The sequence below is a fragment of the Solanum tuberosum genome, unplaced genomic scaffold (assembly GCF_000226075.1).
Source record: "Solanum tuberosum cultivar DM 1-3 516 R44 unplaced genomic scaffold, SolTub_3.0 scf00213, whole genome shotgun sequence".
NCBI classification, from domain to species: Eukaryota; Viridiplantae; Streptophyta; class Magnoliopsida; order Solanales; family Solanaceae; genus Solanum; species Solanum tuberosum.
In genome coordinates this window covers 750,522-776,950 of record NW_006239141.1, presented here as the reverse complement: position 1 = coordinate 776,950, position 26,429 = coordinate 750,522, and the positions used below count along the sequence as shown (strand labels likewise).

Sequence of the window (26,429 nt, the reverse complement as noted above, 5' to 3'; positions counted from 1 at the left end):
CATTTGTTTTTTACATTAGAGATACCACCACAACCTTATATTCTCACTAGTATCATTACATTCCTAAATAACTAACAATTATCATTCAACTTTTTTTGAAATTTCTTTCATTCACAACTTTTAATCGTAATTCTTTTACCAACATTTATATCTACCACTTGAACAATCGTAAATCTCTTTTGCCCATTGATGTTAACAAATAGCCATTTAAATACATCAATATACTCTAATATTTGTACACAGTTTTACATAACACATTTCACCTAATTTCACAACAACATTCAATAATCACTTTTGAAATACTGTTGAATCTTTATCACATTATGGGTTATAAATTATGCAAAAATAAATAAATACAGATCTACAACAACAATACAATTTCGTTTCTAATCCTGAGAGGCAGAAAATGTGAAAAAAAAAGAAAAAGAAAGAGAAACAAGAAAAGAAAAGGACTGAAAAGGGGAGAAAGAAGAGAAATGGGGGTTTGAAAGTAGAAAGAAAAAAAAGAAATGGGGAGGGGTGAGGTGGGAAAAAATGAACTAAAAAAAAGTATAATTTTTTTTTTTTTGATTTTTTTTTTCTATTCTTCTTTTTTTTTAGCCAATAATTAAGTTGTCACATAAGCTTGGTCAAATGTCAGAAGGACTTAAAACATAGAGTTTCGTTGAGTTTAAGGGTTCAATTGATAAATAGTCAAGTAGAAGGGTCCAAAATACACGCATACGAGTTGAAAGATCCATCAGACCATTTCGCCTAAATTTAATAAATATCATGTTAATTTCTCTAGCTTTTAACTGTATGTGTGGTGCAGAATCCAATTCCTAAATTTATCACAAGTTTTTTTTTTTTTTTTTTTGGTTAATACGCAGAAAAAGAAAGTAAAACGGAGAAAAGCAGTTAGGATTAGGGGCAGAAATGGTAACACGAAAAATGTTCGAAAGGTAATTCGATTCCAAAAATTAAAAAAAGAAGGATCATCTAACAATCTGATCCTCTTTTTCGCACATATGAAAAAGTAAAAACCGAATGCGGCGACCGCGATGAACGTTGACAAGGAACAATCCGATCGCAACCTTCCAGAACTTTCTCCACCGTCTATGGAGAAACCTGCGCCGGCGCCGGCACCCGAACCGTCACAGCAACCACCAAGAGAGTCCACTGCTCCGACGCCGTCCCTGCCGCAGATTAAACAGCCGCCATCCCTGCCGCTGGTGAAACAGCCGCCGTCTCTGACGCAGGTGAAACAGACGCCGTCTATTGATCCCAGTGCGCTCTTTAGTGGCGGCGGTATTAGGTAACTGCATTATTGGTCTCTTGCTTAATTTTATTGTTTTCTGCTGAATTTATTAACTGTTAGTTGTAACCCATGTTTATGATTCGAGAAATGATCAATTTGATTTGATTCTTTCTTCTAGCATTAGAAATGAGAATGACAGTCCGCAGTTGCTATTTCTACTTGAAATCATGGTCTAATAGAAGGTTTTCTTACAATTTTTTCCCAAAGTAGTCTTTGTTTTACAAAGATGGGTAGTATTTACAAACGTGTAATATGAGCATGTGAATGAGGCATCCCAAAAATCTTGCACAATTTGCTAGAATTAAAGAGAGCACTAAGCAATGGTCTCTGTATCCTCCAGGAATGAGGAAACCCCAAAACTGCAAAAGGAGAAGTCATCCTAATCTTCTTTTTCTTCACATTCACTTTGTTCAACCTCTAGCTTTCTGTTGTTCCTGGCTTCCTGCAACTTTTTTGGGAAGTACCTATTGGTTGTTGAAAGTTACAAAATTCAAAGACCACAGTTCCAAAGATGCAGCAAGAGATGATTCACATCCTCCCCATGTTTGATACACATACAACTCCAATTCGTGATGATGCATGTTCCTGATAAAAAATATTTTTGATGATGCATCTACTCATAAATTATCTACCATTAAGAGAGGCTCCCAATGCAGCACAACATGTGACGGATATCTCTTCTTTTGGCGCATTCGATAGGAGATTTCCACACGAGATTATGATTTCCTAACTAAACAAGTGGTAACAAGATGTAACAGAGATGTACTTCAATTACGAGCTTTTTCCATATCAAAGTAACTCCATATCACATAATCTCATTAGGATCAATTCTTCTGATTGGTCGCCATTCAGCCTTAAAACCTCAGCTACTGTGATCTTCATGTGCTTATCAAATGTGAATGAGCTGGGAACTTTTTTTTTGGCTAATGATGGTTGTGTCCGGGCCAACTTGTTGGGAAATGTGAATTAGTTGGTGAATTTACATTTAAAGGTATTATTACCACACCATACATGATCCAGAAATATGTTCTATATCCCAATGGCGTACGCAAGATTTTTGTGAGGGGTATCACCTTTTAAAATGAAAAACAATAAATAAAATAATGTGACGTCATACTTTTTTGAAAAAAGAAGAAGAACAAAATATGAATAAAATACAATTCGGGCTCACTACTATACATTTTCTAAAAAGATATAATTTAAAAATTATAAAAAAAATTCACGAGTCTTTTTTTATTTTGAAATGTATTCAAAATAACTTTTTAAAATTAATAATATTAAATGTTTCATAAATTGTTTTTAATTAATTTTATTGATTAGAAAGAAGGTGAAAGAAAAAAAACCCATAAAAGATAAGCCTATAGAAGAACTTCAAATGTATAAAAAAAAATGACAAGTTCTAGATTCAAACACACGACCTATACCTTAGAACTAAGGCGCCTGACCAGCTAAGCTAAGTGTATGTTTGTGTCAAGGAGTGTCATTGTATATAACATATTCGGTCTTTCTCCTTTTTCCTTTAATTATATATGTATATTTACTAAATTTTTCCTACGAAGCAGTGTCACGTGACACCCTTTGGACTTACGTAGATCCGCCCCTGCTATATCCCTTCAAACCTAGGAACCAATGAACTCAAAAGAGTCTTTTTTTGGGCTAATGGTGGTAGTTTTCGGGCCAACTTGTTGGAAAATGTGAATTAGTTGGTAAATTTACATTTCAAGCTTTATCACACACCATACACAACAAGAAATATGTTCTATCCCTCCTTCAAACCTAGGAACCAATGCACTCAAAAGAGTTTTATCTTATTTCATTTCATTATCCCTCTCCACAAACTCATTCTATTAGGGCGTTTTCAGTGAATCAACCATAATGACAGACTGATGCCATATTTCAGCAGAATCACCTTCCTGCACGTGACCTGTTCTTCTACTGAAAATCTCCATATATGCCCAACAATGTCTAATGAAGAGTTTCCAACCTTGGGATGGCTAATCTCACAATCTTCATGACATCTTTTTGTACTGTTTCAAAATATAATTCCACTGTTTAGTTTTATAATCTTGTGCTAATCGATGCCGAAGTGAACAAGGACCAAATAAAGTAGGATGCTTAAAATGGCAGCATATAGAAAATGGATCAATGGCTTCATGGAAGGGTTTAGAGGCTCTTCTAATATTATTGTTGAATATAGTTACTCACCTCGCAACCTAATTTCCTCTATGGGCTTGGAGGGACCCAGTAACTTTGGCATCAAACCATTTATGTGTTGAGATTTCATTTAATATGTACAAACAATCTATTGAGAACCTAGTAAGCAAAAAGAAATTGTTATTCCGTACTTATAAGCTAAAAATCTTGGCTCTGCCTCTGGTCATCCTTGTTCTATGTGATGCTTATGTTTCTCAACACATCCAGATGGTATGAAAACTGCAAAATATACTCTACTGTGGGGTACCTTGTGTAGCTTAAGAGTTGGTCACTGGGCGGGTTAAGTCTTGAATTCCAGCCTGGTTGCTGTTTTTGGTTGTGGATATTTACATCCATAGTTAAACTGATAAATGCATTTCTTTTGTTCAGATCTTTTTATTTTTAATACGATTGTATCTTCATAGTGGGGAGAAATAATTAATGTAATCCTATTCATTTCTAAAGATATGTTTGGGGATGAACTTTTATGAGAAACCAACTGATTTTTTTTTTCTTTTGTTGAAGCTTTCTGACTGGAAACAAAAATGCTAAATTCAGCTATGGATATGCTACTTTTAAGGGGAAACGGGCCTCCATGGAGGACTACTATGAGACAAGCATATCAGAAGTTGATGGTCAAATGGTGGCATTTTTTGGTGTTTTTGATGGTATTTCCTAGCGTTTCTTGCATATCTTGTCAGGATGACGTTTTTTTTTGGTAATTAAAGTATTACTACCAACTCGGAAAATTACAGCTCAAACAAAAAAAAGAAAAGATTCAAGATTGGACATGCATGCCCCAATCTTTTGCTAAGCTACTTCTCATCACCAACTCAGTACTTAGTACTATTCATTGCTTATACATCAAGGGTAGTAGTTTAGATCTTGCAATATCCTAGGTACTATGGAAGACTTCTGGACAATCTGTCTAACTGTTGCTGCTGTTATTCTTCTTTTATTCTGAAACACCCCGTGATTCCTTTCTTTCCATACATAGTATACTGCTGCAGCCAATTTCGTCTTAAAGATTTCTGCTTGGCTACTATGTCCTTTATAATAGTTTACAGCCACCTTATCTCCTCTTGCCATCCATAATATCTCTTTGCATTTTTTGCCAACGTAACAATTTTAACCATATACTAGAAGTTTCAGGACATTGGAGAGCAAGTGATGGATACTTTCAGCTTCATTACATAGGGGACATTGGAGGCTAACATTTATTTCCCACGTTACAAGTCTGTCTTAGTATAAATATCCATTTTGGAGAACCTCAGTTGTTACATACCAATCTTGCCTAGTCTACTTCTTGGAAGGTGCCTTGTAAATTTCTGTATATTGCTTGAATAGGTATGCTATCCATTTGCATGAGTTCCGTCAATGTGCAACTTTCCCACTAAATGTTAATAAAATTATTTACCATATCAAGAAAAATTATATTTTGTGGATTTGAGTATCTTCCTAGTCATCCATGCAGCCTGTTTTAATTCAATTTGCCAAATAGTTCTCACTTTCCCATAGTAGATGTGCATCCATTTTACCCCTAGGTTGTCCTTCCTTTTGCAAATATTGCATAGGAGTTTACATATTGCAGCTCTATTCCAGATCATGATGTTGATAATGTTCAAGCCTCCAGCTGATTGAGGTTGACAGAGATTTTCCCATGCCACTGGTGGCTTCATAGAAATTTAGCTTTTCCAGTCTTCAGATATCTTTTACATATGTTCTCTATCTTCTTAGGGAGTATAAACATTTGTGCCCAGAATGATCATTGATAAAATGACACTCTTAATGAGCTGAGCTCTTCCAACATATGATAGGAACTTAGAAGGATGGGCATTTTCTAATTTCAGAGTGTTATTCTTGTTTAAATATCATTTTAGTTGTTGTAGATACGAAATTTACTCACGAAGAGACTTTTTTTTTTTGGTGCTCATGAATTGACTTTCTTTGCAACCTAGATGATTGTTTATCCCTTATACTCTGCTTGGTGTTAGGTCATGGTGGTTCAAGAACAGCATTATACTTAAAGAACAACCTCTTTAAGAATTTGAGTAGTCATCCTGATTTTATCAAAGATACGAAGTCAGCTATAGGTATGAACCAAAGCAGACCTCTATGTAATTTCTAGTTTCATTGTATGTTCTCTCTTCTGTATCATTTAATTGGAAAAGCTCTTGAGTGCAGTTGAATCATTTAAGCAGACTGATGCCGATTACCTTAATGAAGAAAAAGGCCAGCAAAAAGATGCCGGTTCAACAGCGTCAACTGCTGTTCTTTTAGGTGATAGATTGCTTGTCGCAAATGTGGGGGACTCTAGAGTCGTGGCTTGTAGAGATGGTTCAGGTTTGTTGCTTGTTGACTATTTACTATATCCAAAGTTTTCACAAACACGACTTTGGTCTATCTCAAGGTCCATTAGTTTTTTTGTGGATTATCTTTGTTATAGGTAAACGAACTTTTTATAAGGAAAGTACATCAGAAAAAGTGGGTAAAGGCGTAAAGCTCACAGGGACAGGACAGAGGGAGTGTTTCATTAGGTTTAGTCTGAATAGTTTACATCGGATATGTGAGATGTATTCTTTGGTCTGTATGAAATTGTGATTCTGGAACTACTTTTTGTAATTTCTAAAACTTTCCACATTCTCATATCAATGGAAGTTCACTAATCTATTAAAAACGTGTAAAAAGGTATATATACCTGAACAAACAAAATAAGAAATAACAGAGCACATTTCAAACCTTCCAAGCAATTAAGAACATCAAACAAATTCAGACACTTAAAACAACTTTGTTACTCAATGCTAGCTTATCACAATTTATGTTAAGCATTCTTACAATCATAGTAACCACTACCGTAAATTTGTCGGGTTAGTTGCTTCCGCTATGCGTTGTAAATGAACTGATCATTAGGATCACATTCATCAGCTGTCTATATCCTGTATTGTTTATATCCTTTACTCTGATTGTTTGTGGAATGATTTATTCAATAATTTGGAAAGCTTGTTATGTTGTCTTTTGTTTTGCTTTGGCCATAGCTAGGCAGAACAAATTTCCCCTTGGAAGATGTTAACTTTGAGACTTTTGCAACAAAGGAATGTGACTTGTATAATTTAAAATTTTTTACCGACGAAGCATGTTTTTGTATTGACTGACCTTAATCATATTTGTCTCCAAGGTCAGTTGTCAATGTTAAAATTTTATTATAGTCTTTTATTTGTAGGTTCTCACAAGAGCTCTAAGAATATTAATCTGTGAAAACTGAAAAGCTTGCCCTGTTTTTCATTCGGAATAAGATAATGAAGGGATCTGCGGGGTGTTTTATAATTTTTGTATATGGGTTAATCTTATGAATATATACGTTCTTTACTCATTTAAAAAGAAAAAGAAGACTAGAAATGATAGGATGTTTCTTATGTATACTATCTAATAAAGTCTTTATGATTTACCGTTGGCAGCCTTTACCATATAGTGTTTGGGCTTTCCATCCCCCTATTATCCTTTTAACAACAACATCCCCAGTGAAATCTCACAAGTGAGGTCTTGGGAGGGTAGAATGTACGCAGACCTTACAACTACCTCGTGGAGGTAGAGAGGCTGTTTCCGACATATTATCCTTTTAAAACCTTCCATATTTATGGAGTGAAACTATGACAAATCATATGGTTTGATGTAAACACCGGGTGGGGTTATACTTATTTTGATGAAGTAACACCAAGTGTGGGTAAGTTATCGGTATGATATTCCGTAAGAAGAGAGACAACTTCTTAGGAAAGCATAATTAAGAATATAGATAGGGAAAAGGTCCAACTATACCCATGAATTATACTATTTGGAGCAAATTTATTCTCCCTTAAAAAATGGCCTATATCTACCCCTATCGTTTCACAAATGACTCATATATATCCTGTTCAATAGATGGAGCTCAAATACCCGATATTGAAATATTTTTCCTGGTGTATTCGTTATAAGTAAAGCCATGTGTAAAAATTAAATCACAATTTTTTTATTTTTTTTTGATAACCAAGAAATCCGTCTGTGACCCTCCCTTTGGACCAATCACAGCCTTCTAAACTCAGTGGATAATGGGCCCGCCCCTCTACCCTTCTCCACTTAAAAATTAAATCACAATTTTTTTATTTTTTTTGTATAACCAAGAAATCCGTCTTTGACCCTCCCTTTGGACCAATCACAGCCTTCTAAACTCAGTGGATAATGGGCCCGCCCCTCTACCCTTCTCCACTTAAAAATTAAATCACAATTTTTTTATTTTTTTTGTATAACCAAGAAATCCGTCTGTGACCCTCCCTTTGGGCCAATCACAGCCTTCTAAACTCAGTGGATAATGGGCCCGCCCTCTACCCTTCTCCACTTAAAAATTAAATCACAATTTTTTTATTTTTTTTTGATAACCAAGAAATCCGTCTGTGACCCTCCCTTTGGGCCAATCACAGCCTTCTAAACTCAGTGGATAATGGGCCCGCCCCTCTACCCTTCTCCACTTAAAAATTAAATCACAATTAGATAGTAGTTGTTAAATAAAAGATGAAAGTCCATCCATCCTAGTTTGTTTTGGCCCTTTTCGCTTATTGAGGATTAATTTGATCAATTTTGGTGTTAATATTAAGATTAATTCATTCTTCTTAAGATATTGGGCACTTACATGAAAAGTAGTGAAGAACTACAAGTTGCAACACCGCAATACGACAAAACACATTTTACATATTAGTCAAAGCTCACCTAATTTCATCCTTGGAAAGTTAATGGTGAAATAATTTGGGACATATAAGGGAAGTTCCTAGCTTTCACCTCATGAATTGAGAAGGAAATGTACTTTATAATTCATTTTTGTACCGACCAAAAAGGAAATGGGTTATTCCATTTGAAATGGAGGAGGTATTTATGATTAAATTAGATTTGCAAATTAAGAAGAAATCATTATGCAATTTAGGAGTTTTTTTAAAGATGAAGTAGGAATATTATTAACAAAAGAGCATTAACTAGCCCGAATACAAAAAGTAGAAAATCTTACAAAAATATATGATTTTCTATGAATGACACCCAATCATCTACACAAAAAGTAACCTCATGGGTGCACCAAAGAGAAATAAGGGAAACGAGCCTAGTTCTCAAGGGTAGAATTTTTCTCTATTCCATCAAAAGCTCTCCTATTCCCCTCTCTCCATATGGTTCACATTTATGCTAAAGAGGTAACTTCACATGCCCTGCATCTAGGGGTGTTTATCAGTCAGTTTAGTTTGGTTTTACATATTATTGATTCGATTTTCGGTTTTAAAATATGCTAAACCAATAACCAAACCAATAAGATATTTTTATCGATTTTCAGTTTATCGGTTTTGGTCTTTAACGGTTTGGTTTTCGGGTTAACCAATAAGAAAATGCTTATAATGCAACTATATGATTTTCCAACAATTTGACGCGACAAGACAATAATTATAACTTTACATATGGTCGTAAAAAAATAATAACTAAGGTGAAAAGAACTATACTAGTGTAATACAAAGAGAAATTAAGAAATAAGATTCTTACTTTAGGTTTTGACGTTTTGAATAATGTGAAGTTGTGACCTCAAAGTCACTGTGAAGTGTGAATTGAAGGCTAAAAGACAAAGACAGTATCTAGTAAGGTATTGAGATTAATATTTAATGTTTATATACGGGTAAACTAGTAAATTACTACAGTCTTAATGGGTTATCGATTTACCCAATAACCCATTATTGAAAACCAAAATCGAACCGATAACTCAATAATATTTTTGTATAAAACCATTAACCCAATAATCCAATAGCAATACACCAATAATACTTTTTTCGATTCGATTTATCAGTTGGTTTGGTTTTTGCACACCCCTACCTTCCTCCGCCTTTCTATAAGCCTAGCTAAACATTGTTTCAAGTAAAGTAGTAAATTACTGTAGTCTTAATGGGTTATCGATTTACCCAATAACCCAACATTGAAAACCAAAACCGAACAGATAATCCAATAATATTTCTTTTTATAAAACCATTAAAAAATTGTTAACCCAATAGCAATTGACCAATAACACTTTTTCGGTTCGATTTATCGGTCAGCTTGGTTTTTGCACACTCCTACCTGCATCTCTTCCTCCGCCTTTCTATGAACCTATCTAAACATTGTTTCTTTCATAGTTCTTGACATTACCCACTCAAAACCAAACCGTTTAATCAACTCCCCCTATAACAAAGATGCTACCCTACAATGTAAGAATAGGTGATCTGTGTCTTCCCTTGATTCTTTGCAATCTAGGAGTTAATTAAGAAAATTTAGTGGTATTACTATCTGTGAAGAAAACAAGTGAAACTAAAAGATTACATTTATAATTCAACAGCATACCCGGTGAGATTCCACAAGTCGGGTCTGGGAGGGTGGTGGGTGTATATGTACCTTACTCCTACCTTTGTGGAGTAGAAGAGGCTGTTTCAATAGACCCTCGACTCAGGAAAAAAAAGAATCGTTTTTCCAAAACAGTTTTGAAGAAAAAACAAGTGCAAGAGTAAATAAGCTATGATAAAAATATCACTGTGGTTTGGGCTTGGGACTTCCATGTTGGAGGTCTCAAGTTCGAAACCCTTTGCCAGCGAAAGCAAGGGGTTTGCCTTCTGGGTCGAGCTCGTCGCACCAGGCTTGCCTAGTGCGGGTTACCTCTCCTATGTGGTTTGCGAGCTATTGCATAGGAGCGGGGGCTTTACCCTGTGCGCACCCAAAGGGTAGCGGCTGCGGGTTTCCCTTGTCATAAAAATAAAATAAAATATCAGTGAGAGTTTAAGTTATAATTCCTTTAATGATAATAGAATTAAGTAACCACCTCATTGTGTAAATCTTCCCAGAGAGAAACTTAAATGGAAAGATTTAAAAGTCAAACTAAATTATTGCCCTAACATAGTGGATAAATAAAGAAAAATATTTCCTCATTGATGGAAATTTAACAAAATAATAACTACTCTGTCCATCCCATTTTATGTGGCACCCTTTCCTTTTTAGTCCGTCCCAAAAAGAATGTCACCATACTATTTACAGCCACACAAATATTAAGGATTGTTTTAGACCATAAGTTTTAAAAGTCTTCCTTTTTTTCTTAAATACCGTGCTAAATCAAATAGTGTCACATAAAATGGGATGGAGGGAGTAAAATGTATATTCGTTTTTATATTTAAATATCATTTCTGAATAACCACCACATAATAAAGAAATATAAGGGACCTATCCATTTTCTTCTCTCTTATAAGAGATTTAGCTACTTCAGTTTTTGAATTGAAACACTAAAGGAAGTGAAATAACAAGACAAATCCATTGAATGAATAAATTAAAAGTAAAACACTCCTAACCCAACTTGTATGGAGCACTTATAATTGAAGAAGTTAAACAACTTCTTTCTTAACCAAGTTCTTCTTTGAAAATATCTATAAATATTTTTTATTTTTTAAATTTGGTTTTGATTGTACATTTAAAAATTAACCAGAAAGTAGGTATGACGTTATATATCTTGGGACTGTTGAAAACTTGGAATAACTCTTGTTTTTTAAACTGTTAATATGACGGTTGGAATAACTTTCAGCAATTCTAAAGTCCACCTTATCCATTTACTTTTGTATTCATTGTCTTACAAGAAAAAGTAATCTTCATTCTCTGCTTTATTGTGTCCAATTTACATGCGTTGCATACTGTGTTTGCTAAATGTTTGTACAAATGGAAAGCAGGAAAACTATCATTCTCATTGAACTTGCCACGTGAGCTTTATTCCTAGTATAACACCTAAATCTTGATAAATTAGGTGGTGGAAATCTATTTTCTTCTCAATTTCAACATGTCTAAACTTAATTATTTATTTCTCAGATTTCTAGATCAAATTTAGGAAGTGATTCATCAAGTTGAATGATTATTGGGCATATTTTAGATTTTTAAAAGATGTTATTCATTTTAAGCTATTTGGTTGGGAGATATAACTGTTGCAATTAATGCAGCTATTCCTTTGTCCATCGATCACAAGCCTGACAGATCTGATGAGCGTGAAAGGATAGAACAGGCCGGTGGTTTCATTATCTGGGCAGGTAAAAGCCTGTTGCAATCTCTTTGTATGTATCAATTGCTGCTTGATTGGCCCAATAAATGCTACCGGAGTCCCAAAGAATCGTATTATTCCAGTGTTCTTCTATAAATTTAATAAATAATTTATCTTAGTTTTCCTATCGGGTGCTATACATATTTATTCTGTGTATAATTTTCACTAGGCCCAAAAAGTTTTTTAAAGAATCTTCCAAAATCACATTGAATAGGTATTTCAACCTTCATCATATGTGTGTGAATATTATGAGACTTCACACAAAAATTTGCTTTTCTGCCATTGTGAACATAACCTCAATCTAGGGCTTAAGGTTAGCAAGGTTACACTTAGGTATTTATGATATGCTTTGATTGCAATTTGGTGGTTGAATAAACTCTATCATTCTTGTCATGAAATTATTGTCTCTTCCAGTAAGATCATGCACAGATTGCATCTGAAGCTCACGAAGTGACAATAGGTTTTCCATGTTTCTTCATGAAGTATTGTTGAACTTTCAGGGTGTGATGTGATTTGATGTGTAAGATAACCTAGTCCTTTCAACACCCCATCTTCTAATCCATCCCTTCCTGGGCTAGGAAAATTTATTACTCCCTCCGTTTCACAAAGAATGACCTCCTTTCCTTTTTAGTCAGTTTCAAAAAGAATGACCTCTTTCCTTTTTTGGTAACATTTTACTTTTTGCTTTCCACGTGGCATGTTTAAGACCACAAGATTAGGGGCAATTTTGTACATTTGACATAACTTTAATTTAGGACCACAAGATTCAAAAGTCTTCTTTATTTACTTAAAACTTTGTGCCAAGTCAAACCAGGTCATTCTTTGTGAAACGGAGGGAGTACTAGTAGATTATGCAAATGTGTAGTTAAATATTAGTTATTTATACTAATGTAGAATCATTTCATTAAGTGGAAAAAGGGTACCAACTTGATTTATGTGTTAGTTTTAGATGTATTTTTCTATCTTGTGGAGCTAAAAAGCTTTTGGTGCTTGTTTGGGCTGTAGTTTGGTATGTGCTTATGTTGATTGGAGATATAATGCTGCTGTTTTGATCATGGAGCAACGTGAGTTTTTCAGTGTATGGAATATAATTGATAAAGATGTTTATTGCAGTGTACTTCATGTGGTTTCTTTTCCTGTCAGTGCCTTATATGAGCAATACTACATATTCGTGCTTGCATGCCTTTGGTGTTTCTTACTGAAAGTTATTACCGTTCAACAAGACAAAAATATGCATGCACAATTTCTTAGTTCCTCTTTTTCCTGTTAGTTGAATTCAGTACAATGTCCTGCTGCTCTATTCTTCAGGTACATGGCGTGTAGGTGGGGTCCTTGCTGTTTCTCGTGCATTTGGAGATAAAATGCTAAAGCCATATGTTGTGGCAGACCCAGAGATTCAGGTATCTTGGCTTCATTTCTTGAAGCAATAGTTTGTCTTCATTTGCTGCTCTAATTGCCTGATCTGTCAAGGCACAAGAGCATGGTGTTAATCTGGACGTATGGTTCTCCGCTGTTCCCTTGTGATATATTACTGGAAAAGGTAGTTTTAAATTTTAAAGAAACCTATGGTGTTTTTTTAGCTTCTTTACACAAGTGGTGGTCTGTATGCAATGTTACCCACCTTGTGAAGGTAGAGAGTCTGTGTTCGATAGACCCTTGACTCAAGTAAAACATATAAAAATAGGTAAGAGATAATACAGTAAAGAAGAAGTAAAGAAGAAGCCATGTTAAAATAATGGGGAAAAGAACAGTAGTAATAACAAATAATGCAACAATCGAAGTAAAGGAAACAACAAGTAATAATAAAATTGAAGAAACCCTTCAAGGTGACCCAGAGGTTTGGGCTTAGGACTTCCATGTTGGAGGTCTCAAGTTCGAAACCCCTTGAAAGCAAGGGGTTTGCCTTCTGGGTCAAGATCGCCGCACTGCGGCTTGTCAAGTGCGGGTTACCTCTCCTATGTGGTTTGCGAGCTATTGCATAGGAGCAGGCGTTTTGCCCTGTGCACCCAAAGGGTAGCTGTTGCGTGTTTCCCTTGTCATAAAAATAAATAATAAAATTGAAGATAAGAAAGTAGGAGAAAAATACTGATAATACTAATAAGGGAACTAAACTACGCACGATTACCTACTAACCTTCTACCTTAATCTTTGACCTTCATATCTTCCTATCTAGACTCATGTCCTCGGTAAGCTGAGGGTAGTGTTCAGGAAAGCGAGCACTTCATTGCTTTAAGCGGTAAACATCTCCGTAGAACCCCCTAGGGATTTTGTCGTATGCTTTGCCTAGGCCAGCGAACACCTTAGGTAAGTTTTTCTTCCTCTCTCCCTATACTGACCAATCTCATGAATGGCTTCTGTAGTGATACCACTTCCCAGGAATCTAGAGCGCCCCTTCCTTCACATTGTTTCCTTAGTGATTCAAATCTTCAAGGTTGGAGGTGGTTGGTGCTTTCCACTTGATAAACCCTCTCTTGGTTTTGCTTCTTTAGTTGAATTGATCAACCTGTTTTTGAGGGTTTGGAAAATGATGAAGGTAAAAATATTTTTGCAGTTTTGCCTGGCAATAACTTGATTATTTGGTTAAACAGAGATGCAAAATGTAATTCAACAGTGATATTCCAGATGAGATGTGCATTTAGCATGATTGTCCATGCTTCTAGTCTTTTTGTTAATCCCTTATCAAAAAACCAGTCCATGCTTCTGCCTTCTAGTCTAAAAGTAATGCTACGTTTGAAAGGTTGTTGCAGTATGAATCTTAGCAAGAATCTGGTTTTATGTTTCTTTGTGTTTGTATGGTTTTCTTTCTTGATAAAAGGACATCTTGGCTTTATGTATGTGTTCCATCCCTTCTCATACATCTGTAAAGCTCATTCACAATTGAAAAGATTATGCTATTGTAAGAAATTGACTTCCAACCTGTGACTTTACGGTTTTGCTAGCAAGTATTAACATGGTATCACTATGTTTCTTTAACCAAAATTGTCCGTCAAGTATCTAGAAGTGCTTGCCGAAATCTTATTTTATCTACCAGAAGGTCCATCGAGTGTAGTCCTGAATGACCATTTTGTTCTAGAGCTAGTGGTGGAAAATTGGTGGATTGGGTTGCATTTCTGGGCTGAACGTGGGTTTAGTTCTTATTTATATGGGTAAAAAGCTGCTTGGGTGATGAGTATTTCATGTGAAACCCACATTTCTCTTGTTAAAAAACAGACATGCAATCTAAGAACATATTCCAATATGATGAAGACACAAAATATTCCTGCTGGTGTCCTGCAAGCATATCGCTCCAGTAACAACTCCGAAAATAGGCTTTAATTAGTGGTAGAATCATAGTGATTACAATTTGATGGTAATCTGGGAAATGCATTAACAGAAGTGAAAGCAACTGCAGTGGATTGATCTGAATGGAAAACAGGTTAATGGATAATTACGTTAAACAAGTTGCTCTAATATAAACCAGGTCGAATGCAATTCTATGTGAGGTGAGATACCAAAATTGTTAATCGACTTGTATACATGTTTAAACAAAAAGTTCTCTTTGAATAAATTAAAAGGACAAAAAGAAAAAGAGAAAAAGAAAAAGACATGTCACTACATCTTATGTAATTAAAAATTTCTACTCAAATATAATGACAAAGGAAAATGATGTATAAAGACCCAAAGCTTGAAAGAAAAAGTTTACCATCTTATAGCTTAACTCATACTTCTATAAAACATTTTTGTTCGTAAGTTCCTTGCCAGTGTTAAATGAGCAACCACAAGCATAAAAAAGAATTAAAAATCGAATAACCAAGATTAAGAAAAGAGACTACCCCTAATTAACTGATATCCATCCATGGATTATTTTACTTGTTCTTTTTTCCCTGAAAGTTGGGAGGCTGAACTGAAATGAAGTATAGAAAGATTTCCCGGTACCAGAAAGATCTACTTCGCATCAGTAATGACATAAAATTGGTTACCAATTTACCATTCAAAACCTTTTCCAACCCATTTTAAATCTTTTTTTATGAAGTTGTTTCATTAGAAAGCATCAAGTAGGGGCATAATTACAATTAGGCAAAAATACAAAAGGGAATTGTAGGCCCCTATATATTTGTTCCTTCTAAATTTAGAGTACTAATGAAATCCAACAACTTTCCAGTATTAGATACTGGGGACAACTTTGTCCAGCAAACAGGGTTAGCTAAGCATTTGGCTTTAAGAGCGTGGAGGGGACTTGAGGAACCATCATAACATCTTTTGTTCCTCTCGGTCCAAATACACCAAGAAATTGCAGCAGGAATCATATTCCAGGCCTTTCTGATGGTCTTATCAACTATCCATGAACTCCAAAACATGTAAGCTTCTCTCAAGCTTTGTGGCATCACCCAGCTTATTTTAAAGTAAAGTATGGAACGAGCCTTGTCTACGAAGCAGAGTGACCTCATCTTGCTTGCTTCTGGCGAAGCTTCTAGCTCTAAATAATTGGAGTTCAGGTATGGCAGGAATACTATTGACCATTATGAGCGATAGTGAAGCCAAGCTGTATAAAAGCAAGCAGCCCTTATAGCAATAGCAAACGGCCTACTTGTAGCCTATCAACAGATCAGTCAACATCAGTAGGGGTCCTCTTGCCTAAAAAAAGGAGTCAGCCCAACATGGGCAATGATAGATGCACAGGGACATGTTCCAGAGGTCATAAGCTAATGGGCATTGAAGAAAGAGGTGGTTGTCTCCTGAGTGCTCTTGCAGAAATAGCATCTGTTGACCAACAGGAAGCTTTTGCTATTCAGATTATCCAGACTAAGACATGCATTCTTTAGAGTGACCCAGCTAAAACATTTAATCTTCATAGGCAGTGTAATCAGATGGAAGAATTCGTCTTATTCCAACAGGTAAGCAATGGATAAATACAATAGATTGTGTGCCAGCTTAGGAAAGAAATAAAAGATGATTCAGATTCCTTACAAAGTTGACTGTTTCACCTGGCTTTTGGCTAAAGAGGCAGTCTTAACACAGGAAAACCTAAGTAAAAGGGGTCATCAATTAGCCTCTAGGTGTTTTCTGTGTGGGGAACAAAATAAGACAATCAACCATCTTGTTTTGCATTGCAAGTGGACAGACCAACTATGGAGGATGCTTATATGTCTAAAAGGGGATCAGATGGGTGAAACCTGGAAGCATAACAGGTGTCCTAAGATGCCGGAACAAGGATGGCATGGTAAGTCAGAAGGATGAGAGATGGAAAATTGTCCCAGCATGTATTTGGTGGTCAGTTTGGTCTGAGAGGAATAAGAGGTGTTTTGAAGGAGTACGAAGCAGCTTACAGAATCTTTAGATAAATTGCTTAAGCCTATTTTATTTTTAGTGTGAGCAAAAATTATTAGCTCAAATAGAAGTCCTTCTTTCTTTACGTTATGTCGGTTGCGGTGGAGGGCACTTAACCAGAGTTCTTGAGGGAAGGCTTCCTTCTAGGACAAAGATTTCCTTAGAATAAGGGATTCCCCACGTTACGGAAGGAAACACTCTGTTGATTGCTCCAAAAGGTTGAGTGAAAAGCTTTCGTTGTATCGGATCTCGGGACATAAATAACTGGTGAGGGGGACACGCATAAGCCGTATGCAGCAAGTCTCATGCTTGTTCTCCCTAAGGAGCCTGTCAAGTACAATAGGGTGGAAACCTATTTCAGCGATGACTACATAACAATAAAGTTCTTTGATGATAGAAGTAGTAAGATGATGGACGACTTTCTGTCTAGAATTGAGCATATATCTAAGGGGTTTGATGTTTTAGACTTTTTGTAAGGATAGATTGAACCACAAGATGTAGTTGTAAAACTTTTGTAGGAGAACTACACTTTTAACTGTGGTATACCTATGGATATATAGAATTATTGTTACGTTTCTCAAAAAAAAGGAAGGCACACTTAAGTCCTAGAGAGGCATAAAATATGTTGAGCGTTTTGCCTCACTTTATGGGTTCTCAGCATCACCATCAATGCTCTAAGACATACTTTTCCTTGCCAATGAGCACAATCCTGAAGATGCGACACTGAACAATTGATATTTCACATTATCGTAAAAAAATCAATTTCTTTGTCCATATATTTGTTATTCATTCTTTTTTTTTTTTTTTGAGGAACAATTCATTCTTCTTATTATTATTAATCTTGGATCACTCATACATATTAGTATTTTTTCTCCATTCGTGCCTTTTTACATTAAAGCCCCACTTTATTTGCGTTTTGCGCTTAAAACCCCAAAGGACCTTAAGAGATTTTTTGTACTTTTCGCTTTTGATATTACTAGGCCCAATGGCTTTTGACCAGCAAAACAGGCATCTATGTGGTTCAATAATGTCACTACCAACTTGGTCGAGCAGAGATAGACCAAAAAACTTCTTCTGGAATGTTTTACCTTGTTTATTTTCTCTAATTAGGATTGTAATCTCTGAATTTGCATATTCCAAATATCCTTGAAGCTACTTCTATTGCCTCGGAAGAAGACAATTAGAGCTTACACAGAAGTGGTGGAGAACTCCATCTTGTTTAAGACTCCTGTCCTATTTTATGTGTCTTAGTTTGACTTGGCTCAAAATTTAAGAATGTAGAGAAGATTTTTGAATCTTGTGCTCTTTAATTAAAGATGTGTATCTCAAATACCAAATACCCTTTGAATCTTGTGGTCTTAAACATGTCATATCATTTTCTACAAGGGAGTGTCATTAAGGGTAACATGAGAATTCAGGAACAAAATCATATATCATATATATATATATATATAAAAGAGAACCTTAGGCCCGCTTACGTGGCGCCACCACAAACCAAAATTCACTTTTAATTTATTTATTTCCAAAACTAGCCTTCCCCTTTCATGAAAAGTTGTGACATTTATGAAAAATTGTGACTTTTATGAAAAGTTGCGATTTTAATGAAGAGTTGCAACTTTTATGAAAAGTTGTGACTTATATGAAAAGTTGTAACTTTTATGAAAAGTTGCGACTTTAATGAAGAGTTGTCGACTTTTATGAAAATTTGTGACTTTTATGAAAGGTTGTGACCTTTGTGAAAGGTTGCAATTTTTCAAAATAGTTGTAACCTTTTCGATAAGGCACAATAAATATTTGTTCACACTACCATTTGTTGTCTATAAATAGAGGGATTTTCTCTTATTTTAAAACAACGAAAATTCTAAACCTCTTCTTCTTCTTCTTTTTCACAATTAAATATTTGTGTACTTTACTCATGTTGAGTGACTCAGTGACACCATTGCTTATGTTACAGATCCTGGTATGTATTTTACAGTCATTAATTAATTTATGCTTATGTTATTAAGGATAAATGATAAGATGTAATAATTTTCATTTTCCTTTACATTATTAATCTTTTATGTAGGATAATATAGTGTTTTAGTTTTAGTGACTGATAAATTTTAAGTATTATTTTATATATTCCGTGATATTAAATTCCCATGTGAAGCGCGGGTAATTTTACTAGTACTTAATATTTGAAACAAACTAAAAAGAAAGTAAGACGCATAAATTGAAATAGACAGAGTATGACATAAAAGATTTGGTCTTCTGCTGCCATACATTTTCTAGCAATATTGTAGGATGCTGAATGAACTATTCATCATACAGTTGTAGCCTTTAGTAGTGCGAGTGTAAGTTGTCTAGTTATTTCAATTGGTATTATGACGATCAAGTTAAACTATTGCTTAATAAAGGGTCAGTTGAAAATATATTTGAAATGGTATAGTGAAGTTCAAATCGAGACAAAGCTGGTTTTGTGTTAAAATATTGTCTGAAGTACTTCTCCCCTCTAAGAATTTGTTTCGTAGACCAGACTTAACTTTTTTGAGGAATGCATTAATTGCCCCCCTGAACCTGTTGTATGAAAATTGAATAGTGACCGAGCACATTGCTCTGGGACTGTGATGAAGTTTAGAAGAGGGAAGAAATGAAGGAAGTTTAAAATAGAAATACACAGCCTTAGTCTTCCTTTTCCTCCTATTCCACCACACTTAATTAGATGATACCATACCATTGCACAAATAATGTTGCTATTTTGGCCCACGATTGTAGATGGAAGAATGATATGTTTGCATAGAGGTTTGACAGTTCCTATCCAAGGACTGGCAGTAGACAAGTATCTCAATTGGAAAATTTTTGAGATGGTACATTGCACTTATAAACATAAGCATACAAGGGGAAACTGGCATTCAGTTGTATCTTTTATGTTCATTGTTTTGCAGCTAAAGTATTTTAGGTCTCCCTGGATTCATGCTGTATTTTTCTTAGCACATTTTGTCCCTTTGATTTGGTTGTTTTATTCTGATACCGTAACTCAGTAGTTTTATTGAACTGAAATATTTCTATGCACATCTCTCCCCACTCCTCTCTCTCCCTCTCTCTGGTATAATTAGCTTCCATTGTTAATTAACTTGTATTGATGGTGAGTGCACTGGTCTTTGATCTCCTTTTCAGGAAGAAGAAATTGATGGTGTAGAATTTTTGATAGTTGCGAGTGATGGGCTTTGGAATGTCCTGTCTAACGAGGTCAGGTTTCTTTTAGTAAATTTGTTGAACCTTTCTTGTTTTTTCAACACTAACCAATTCTCCTCAACTTAAAAACTCTTAGTAAGACGACAATGCTTAAATGTTCATGGAGTTAGATGTCTTGATTGCATAATTTTATTCGGCTTACTTCTTACCTAGATGTTCTAGCTTTTATCTAATTTCTGACTTGTATTATTTATCGTAAGAAAAGATAAGAACAAGAAAGATAAGCTGCAGAATTGCCTTCCTTCAGTAAGGTACTTGCTACTCCTTACAAATAGGAGGAAGGCCAATGATGCAGGAATCGAGGGGCCAACAGTCGAGTATCTTTCATGCATTAATGTTCTTGCTACAATAATAAAAAATCAAGTATCTTTCATGCAGTAGTTTTCTTGCTACAGTAACTGTATCTCGTTCATCTAGATCTTGGGTTTTATTTATGTAATTTTTCCTTAAATTTTCTTATAGGACTTATTTGGTAATTTCTTTTCCTTATAGGAAAGACTGGGTACACTAGATCCAATGTGATCCGGTCCTTACCTAGAGTCTAGAGTCTACATGTAACGGGAGCTTAGTCCCGAGCTTCCATTTCTTTCCACTTGGGAATTTCTTTGTTGACAAGAATTTGGAGTCTTAATTGTTTAGAATTAGGGTTCTTGGATTTGTTTCCTCATAAATAAAAGTAGATACAATTATGTCAGCATTCAACTTTTTATTTATAATAATACTGGCCTTTTGACATGGTACGGAGGTAGGAGGTACCATGTGGAATTATTAGTTTAGATGCACAGATGCTGGCTAGGACACTACAATTAATAGAAAAACGGATAAGGATAAAAAATGCCCTTAAACTATGTGAAATTGAACAAAAATGCCCTCTGTTAATAGTTTGGTCCGAAATGCCCCTATGGTTACTTTTGGGTTGAAAATGTCATTTTCCTAATAAATATATTGTTTCTTTTCTTTTTCAACACATTGCCTACCTAAAAAAATATTATTTTTAAAGAACCTTTTTCTTTTCTTTTTTCCTTTTAAAATCCAACTAATATAAAAATAGAAAATATTTTTTTTCCTTCTTAATCTCTTATTAATAAAAAAGAGAATTACCCTACATGTGATTTACCTCTAAGGCATGTATTTATCAAGCATTGCCTCAGACCATCCATGATGATGATGCAAAGCCTCCTTGACTGTTTTGGGTATAGAGATGGAGTCTAGAGAGGGAATCAAAGATCTAGACGTAGAGGATAAGTGGTCATAGAAGATAAAATTAGCAATGGAATATATAGATTTGCAAGAACGTGTACGTTTGCAAAGATGTAGGACATGTTTCATTGGTCTCTCTCATCCTCGAGTAAACTTGAACAGTTGGCGGTCTTGCTAGCACAAACGGGGCAGGCACAATAGTCGATTGGTGCTCAGTAAAAGAACTAGGAGAAGAAGGAGCATCATATAATTGTTCTGTTAAAGCATAGGTAACTTGATAGACTAACCACTCATTTTCCTCCTCCTAACTAGTAGAAACGGGAGGTGCATAGAAAAATGGGGTAGTCTCTGAAAATACCATATCGGTTGACACCAAATATTTGCCGAGTTTGGTAGAATAATGCCGATACCCCTTCTGAAGTTGAGAATAGCCAAGGAGAACACATTTCAATGCCATGGAAACCAACTTGGTAACAGATTGTCGAGCATCTTGGAAATAACATGTACTTCCAAATACCTTAGGTTCCATTGGAAATAGGAACTTGTCAGGAGTAGAACACTATAAGGCATGTTACCAACAAGTGCACTAGATGGGATGCAATTAATTAAAAAGTTTAGTCGTAGAGACTGCTTCTGTCCAAAACTGTTTAGAAACCTTCATTTGGAACAAAAGTACCTAAGTTGTCTCAAGTAAATGCCTATTTTTCCTCTTAGCAACTCTATTTTGTGACAGTGTATCAACACATTTAGACTGATGGAGAATTCCGTGTTGTCTCATGAATGATTGAAACAATTATGACATGTATTCTTTGGCATTATCACTCCTTAGAATACATAGTGAAGCACTGAATTGAGTTTTGATTTCAGCATGGAAGGAACAAAAGTGAGTAAACACTTCAAAACGACTCTTCATAAAATAAATCCAAGACATTCGAGAGAAATCGTCCACAAAAGTAATAAAATACATATGCCCTGTTTTGGAAACAATAGGACAGTCCCCAAACATCAAAATGAACTAATTCAAAAGCTGACTCAACTCGCTTATTAATCCTTGGACCTACTGAGGTGCGATGGTGTTTTGCAAATTCACATGACTCATAGTCTAAGAAGAAACATTCTGAAACTTGGGACGACTTCTTTAACGTAGGTTAAGAAGGATGGCTTAGCCGATAATATGCTTCTAATGGAAACACGCCATAGGAGTAGGCACCAAACCGAGGCTCCCACTTATCAAAAATATAAGGATCATCAGATATATGTCCCTTGCCAATTACTTGATTTGTCGTATTGGGAAAGAATGAGATATAGCAATTAAGTTCTCTAACGGTGGTTAATTTTATGTTGGGGATAGAGACCTAGTCGTTTGAGGTTATGAGTGTTGAAGAAGACAGTGTTGTTGTTAATTCTCAAAAAAGAAAACAGTGTTGTTGTTGTTGGAATAATAACCCTGTGCTTATATAAGCACAAGGCAAATATGGGTCATTTCACATAATTCAAGGGCTTATTGAACTCTTTTCCTTTTGTCAAAAATGCCCACGTGTTGGTAAGGGTTATTTGTTAATAAGGGCAAATCTAGCCCCTTTTTGTAACGATAGGGGTATATCTAACCCCAACCATTAATGATGTTCAAATTTAGACCATTTTGCAAAGTTAACGGGCAAATTTGGATCTTTTCTCTTTTATTATTGAGTTCTAGAATATATCCAACTTGTTTGAATCTTAAAGAATTATGATAAGTGATAACTGTGAGGAGACACAACCCCAATTTTCAATCAACATATGCTAGTAAATCATGCCTTTTTAAAGATAATACTACAGTACTTTTCTACCCCTTTGCGCCACACTTTTATTTTTAGGATGTTCCAAAAGAACAACACCATTAAATATTTGGAAACTATTAACCATAATATTTTAAGCGTTAATTGCACTAAACACCCCTGTTAATATGATTTCCTTTTGGATACACCTCGTGTATTTTAAAATTAAACACTTACAACCCTCTTAGGAGGTATATCCGTAACTATACTTACACGTCTTAGGAGGTATATCTGTAACTAAGTACATTAAAATAGACAAACTAAAATTATAAATAAAAAGTTTTTATGTATTTATGAAATTTAAAAAAGTGGATAATTCTTTTTATTGAAAATATTTATTCATGCCTTAAATTAAAAGAGAATTTTTATTTTCTTTAAATATGTATCTTTTCAAACTCTTAGATAAGAAGTGACCACAAATTACTTAATAGGATGACGACATAATTATTCTCTTTTAAAAAAAAAAAAAACTTATTTGGCAAAAGAGTTTTTATCTTCCAAGCAATTAAAATATAATGATGATATCTCTATTTCTCTTTTAACATTTAAACCTCCTATATATAATAGAAATCCTACACAAATGAAACTTTATCTAAGTAAGTAAATGTAAGAATTTTGAAGCAGAGAATAAACAAAACAAAACTAAAAAGAAGTAATTTGTATATAATAAAATATTAAAATTAAATAAACATACAAATAAGATACATGTTTAAAGTGCAAGAAGATTGTTACTAATAAGTGGTAATCTTATTAGGTAATTTGTGGTATTTATAATTTTAAGTTACCTTTTAATAATTATATTTTAATATACTTAGTTACTGATATACCTCGTATAAGATTTAAGTGTATGATTTTCATAGTACAAGGGGTGTACAACAACAAAACATACTCAGTGTAATTCAACAGGTGGGGTTTGGGGAGGATGGTGTATATGCAGACCTTACCCTTACCTTGTAAAGGTAGAGAGGCTGTATCCAAAACTGAATATTATAGGGGTACTTAGTGTAATTAACCTTATTTTTTGCTTTCCCTTCCTGATGTGACTTGTTTGGAAGCAACTTGATACAAAAACTAATCTTTTATAAAGAGAAATAAGAAGTGACATGTGGAACTCTTACCGCATTCAATTTAAATAAGGGGATTTTGGGACCTTGCACATAGATTTAGTGTAATTTTTTTAAAAATTCAAATTCCTTGCAATGTCAAACAATGTCACCTAAAAAAGGATGGACAGAGTATAAATTTGATGGGTGGAAGGTGACTGAGGATGCTCTGAGGTGGATGATTAATCCAGACATCTCCCTTTGAAACCCCAGAACCTGGATTGTATTTGAATGGTTCATACATGGGTTTCTTTTATTTCTTCGGTCTTTGTTTGAACCTGGAGCTTGTCCTTTAAAAGGTAGGGGTATAAAAAAAGAGATGAAAATCTTCGCTAAGCTCATTAGTGATCAGGAACTCAGTTTTGTAATTCCAAGTTGAGCTTTAAATTTTCGTAGGTTTGAGGTTGAAATTGAGGGGAAAAGACTTTCTAATGTATTCACTATTTTGGGAGTTTGATGAAAGTGGGGATTATTATGCTCAGAAGAATTGGCCAGAACTGATTCGTAGGCTTAGAGCTTGATGTAATGCTTCTTTGCTAGGCAAGCTCAAGTTTGGTTAGTGTTGATTTCTAGAGCTTGTGTGAGGCTTTTACCCTTCCCTTATTTATAAAGTTAGAAGAAAATAATAAACCGGGGAAGTTTCTCTCTTAAAATTACTAAGCTTCCTCTTTAATTCTAGTTTCATGATTGTTAGGATATTACAGAGTATCTTCATAGTGCTTCTCTTGAAAGTTTTGCTGATGTGTCTAGTATGTTGTTATTTGCTGATTGCTTCCTTGAAGACTCATGCAGTTATGAACATTAACGGTCTAACTTCTCTTCATTACATACAGGAGGCCGTGACCCTTGTGCAGGACATAAAAGATGCTGAGGCAGCTTCACGTAGGCTTATTGAAGAAGCTTATTCAAGGGGGAGTTCAGATAACATCACCTGTGTGGTTGTTCGATTTGAGAGCGCATGAATGGACCTTTTAAGGTCTGCCTACCTTTCCTTTACTTACAAACATAAAGAAAAACCAAAAAAACACGGAAACTTTCTCCTCTGTTGTTTTGCAACAGACTTAAGCATTAAGAATGATGTTTGTCGTCAATACTATTCACTCTGCAGATAAAAGATCCCGAAGGGAAGATGTAGGCCTTGTAACTAGCTTATTTTTCCAACTTTGCCATTCTTCTGTTGATCATTAAGTTATTCGGGTGGCCATGTCAGTTGAAGTAGTGGTCATGGGGATTTCTATGGATGGTCTCCGCTTATAGACTTGTAATGTTGCCTTCAATTGTTATGTTGTGATGACGAAGTGTAAATCACACTGGCATAGTCTTGTCTTCTCTATTTACATATGGAGTATCTATTATGATAGGCGTTCTCTATTTCACTTGGCCTACCCAGAATTCGTAATCCAGTATTTGTTGACGTTGTATTCTCCTAACTTTGTTACTCGTGGGACTATAGTGGTTATGTTTACTACTACTTTCTTTGACTTCGAGTTGTGATTCGATTTAATTTTTTTTTCCAGAGACTCCATAGATAAATGTTGTACGTGGGATATATGTAAAGTCATTATTTGACTTATTAGGACACACTATTACGTTTAAGTGCTATACAAATTATATTTCTTATATGTTGATTGATTTTTGCATAGTTGGATCAAATAAAAATTATGTCAATGAACTATCATATCTTATAAGGTGTTTTCGACGATATTTATTGGGTCAACCTTGAGTTTGGATATGACATTTCTCGTCATTTTTCTAAAAAAAACGTTTTAAAATCACCATCAAAATAATAAGATGCAAGAATAGATACGAGTTGACAATAATGAAACATAAATTTCAAAAAGGCCCTTTTGCTCATGTGATACGAAAATTCATAGATCCTTACGCTCAAATGATATGAATATTCATAGATATTGCTCTCTATTTCAAAACATATAATATATCATCAAATAGTTAAAAAAATAAATAAAAAAGATTTTAATTAAGAAATCTCAAAAAAGGCATAATATATAACTATGTCATTTAACTTGATTTCAGTTGACATTTCTGCACTCTAATTTTGGGTGTGCACCAGTAGACATTTAAATTTGTATAAAATTGAACAAGTAGTTGACACACATGTTCTACATGGCAAAATACACTTCGAATGTCACGTAGGATACAAAATTATCATGTAGGACAAA

The 26,429-nt window shown here is 34.8% G+C and overlaps 1 protein-coding gene across 2 annotated transcripts; it reads left to right on the top strand.

The window, feature by feature from the left end:
* Window positions 1-959: 959 nt before the first annotated feature.
* Window positions 960-25,730, top strand: LOC102603883 (probable protein phosphatase 2C 11). 2 transcript variants are annotated; one of them, XM_006356256.2, is made up of 9 exons: window positions 960-1,294; window positions 4,016-4,158; window positions 5,485-5,583; window positions 5,675-5,833; window positions 11,491-11,577; window positions 12,897-12,988; window positions 20,052-20,123; window positions 25,083-25,225; window positions 25,358-25,730. In XM_006356256.2, exons 1-8 carry the CDS (start codon window positions 1,041-1,043, stop codon window positions 25,209-25,211), a joined length of 1,035 nt encoding a protein of 344 aa, XP_006356318.1. In that variant the 5' UTR covers window positions 960-1,040; the 3' UTR covers window positions 25,212-25,225; window positions 25,358-25,730. The 2 variants fall into 2 exon arrangements, with proteins under 2 accessions (XP_006356318.1, XP_006356317.1); XM_006356255.2 differs by having other exon boundaries at window positions 25,083-25,730.
* Window positions 25,731-26,429: the final 699 nt, after the last annotated feature.

Bases quoted from the DNA above. Each gene is read 5' to 3' on its own strand.
- LOC102603883 (XM_006356256.2), top strand. From the start codon at position 1,041: ATGAACGTTGACAAGGAACAATCCGATCGCAACCTTCCAGAACTTTCT. The intron at 5,834-11,490 runs GTTTGTTGCTTG...CAATTAATGCAG, and splicing joins GGCTTGTAGAGATGGTTCAG to CTATTCCTTTGTCCATCGAT. The intron at 11,578-12,896 runs GTAAAAGCCTGT...TCTATTCTTCAG, and splicing joins TGGTTTCATTATCTGGGCAG to GTACATGGCGTGTAGGTGGG.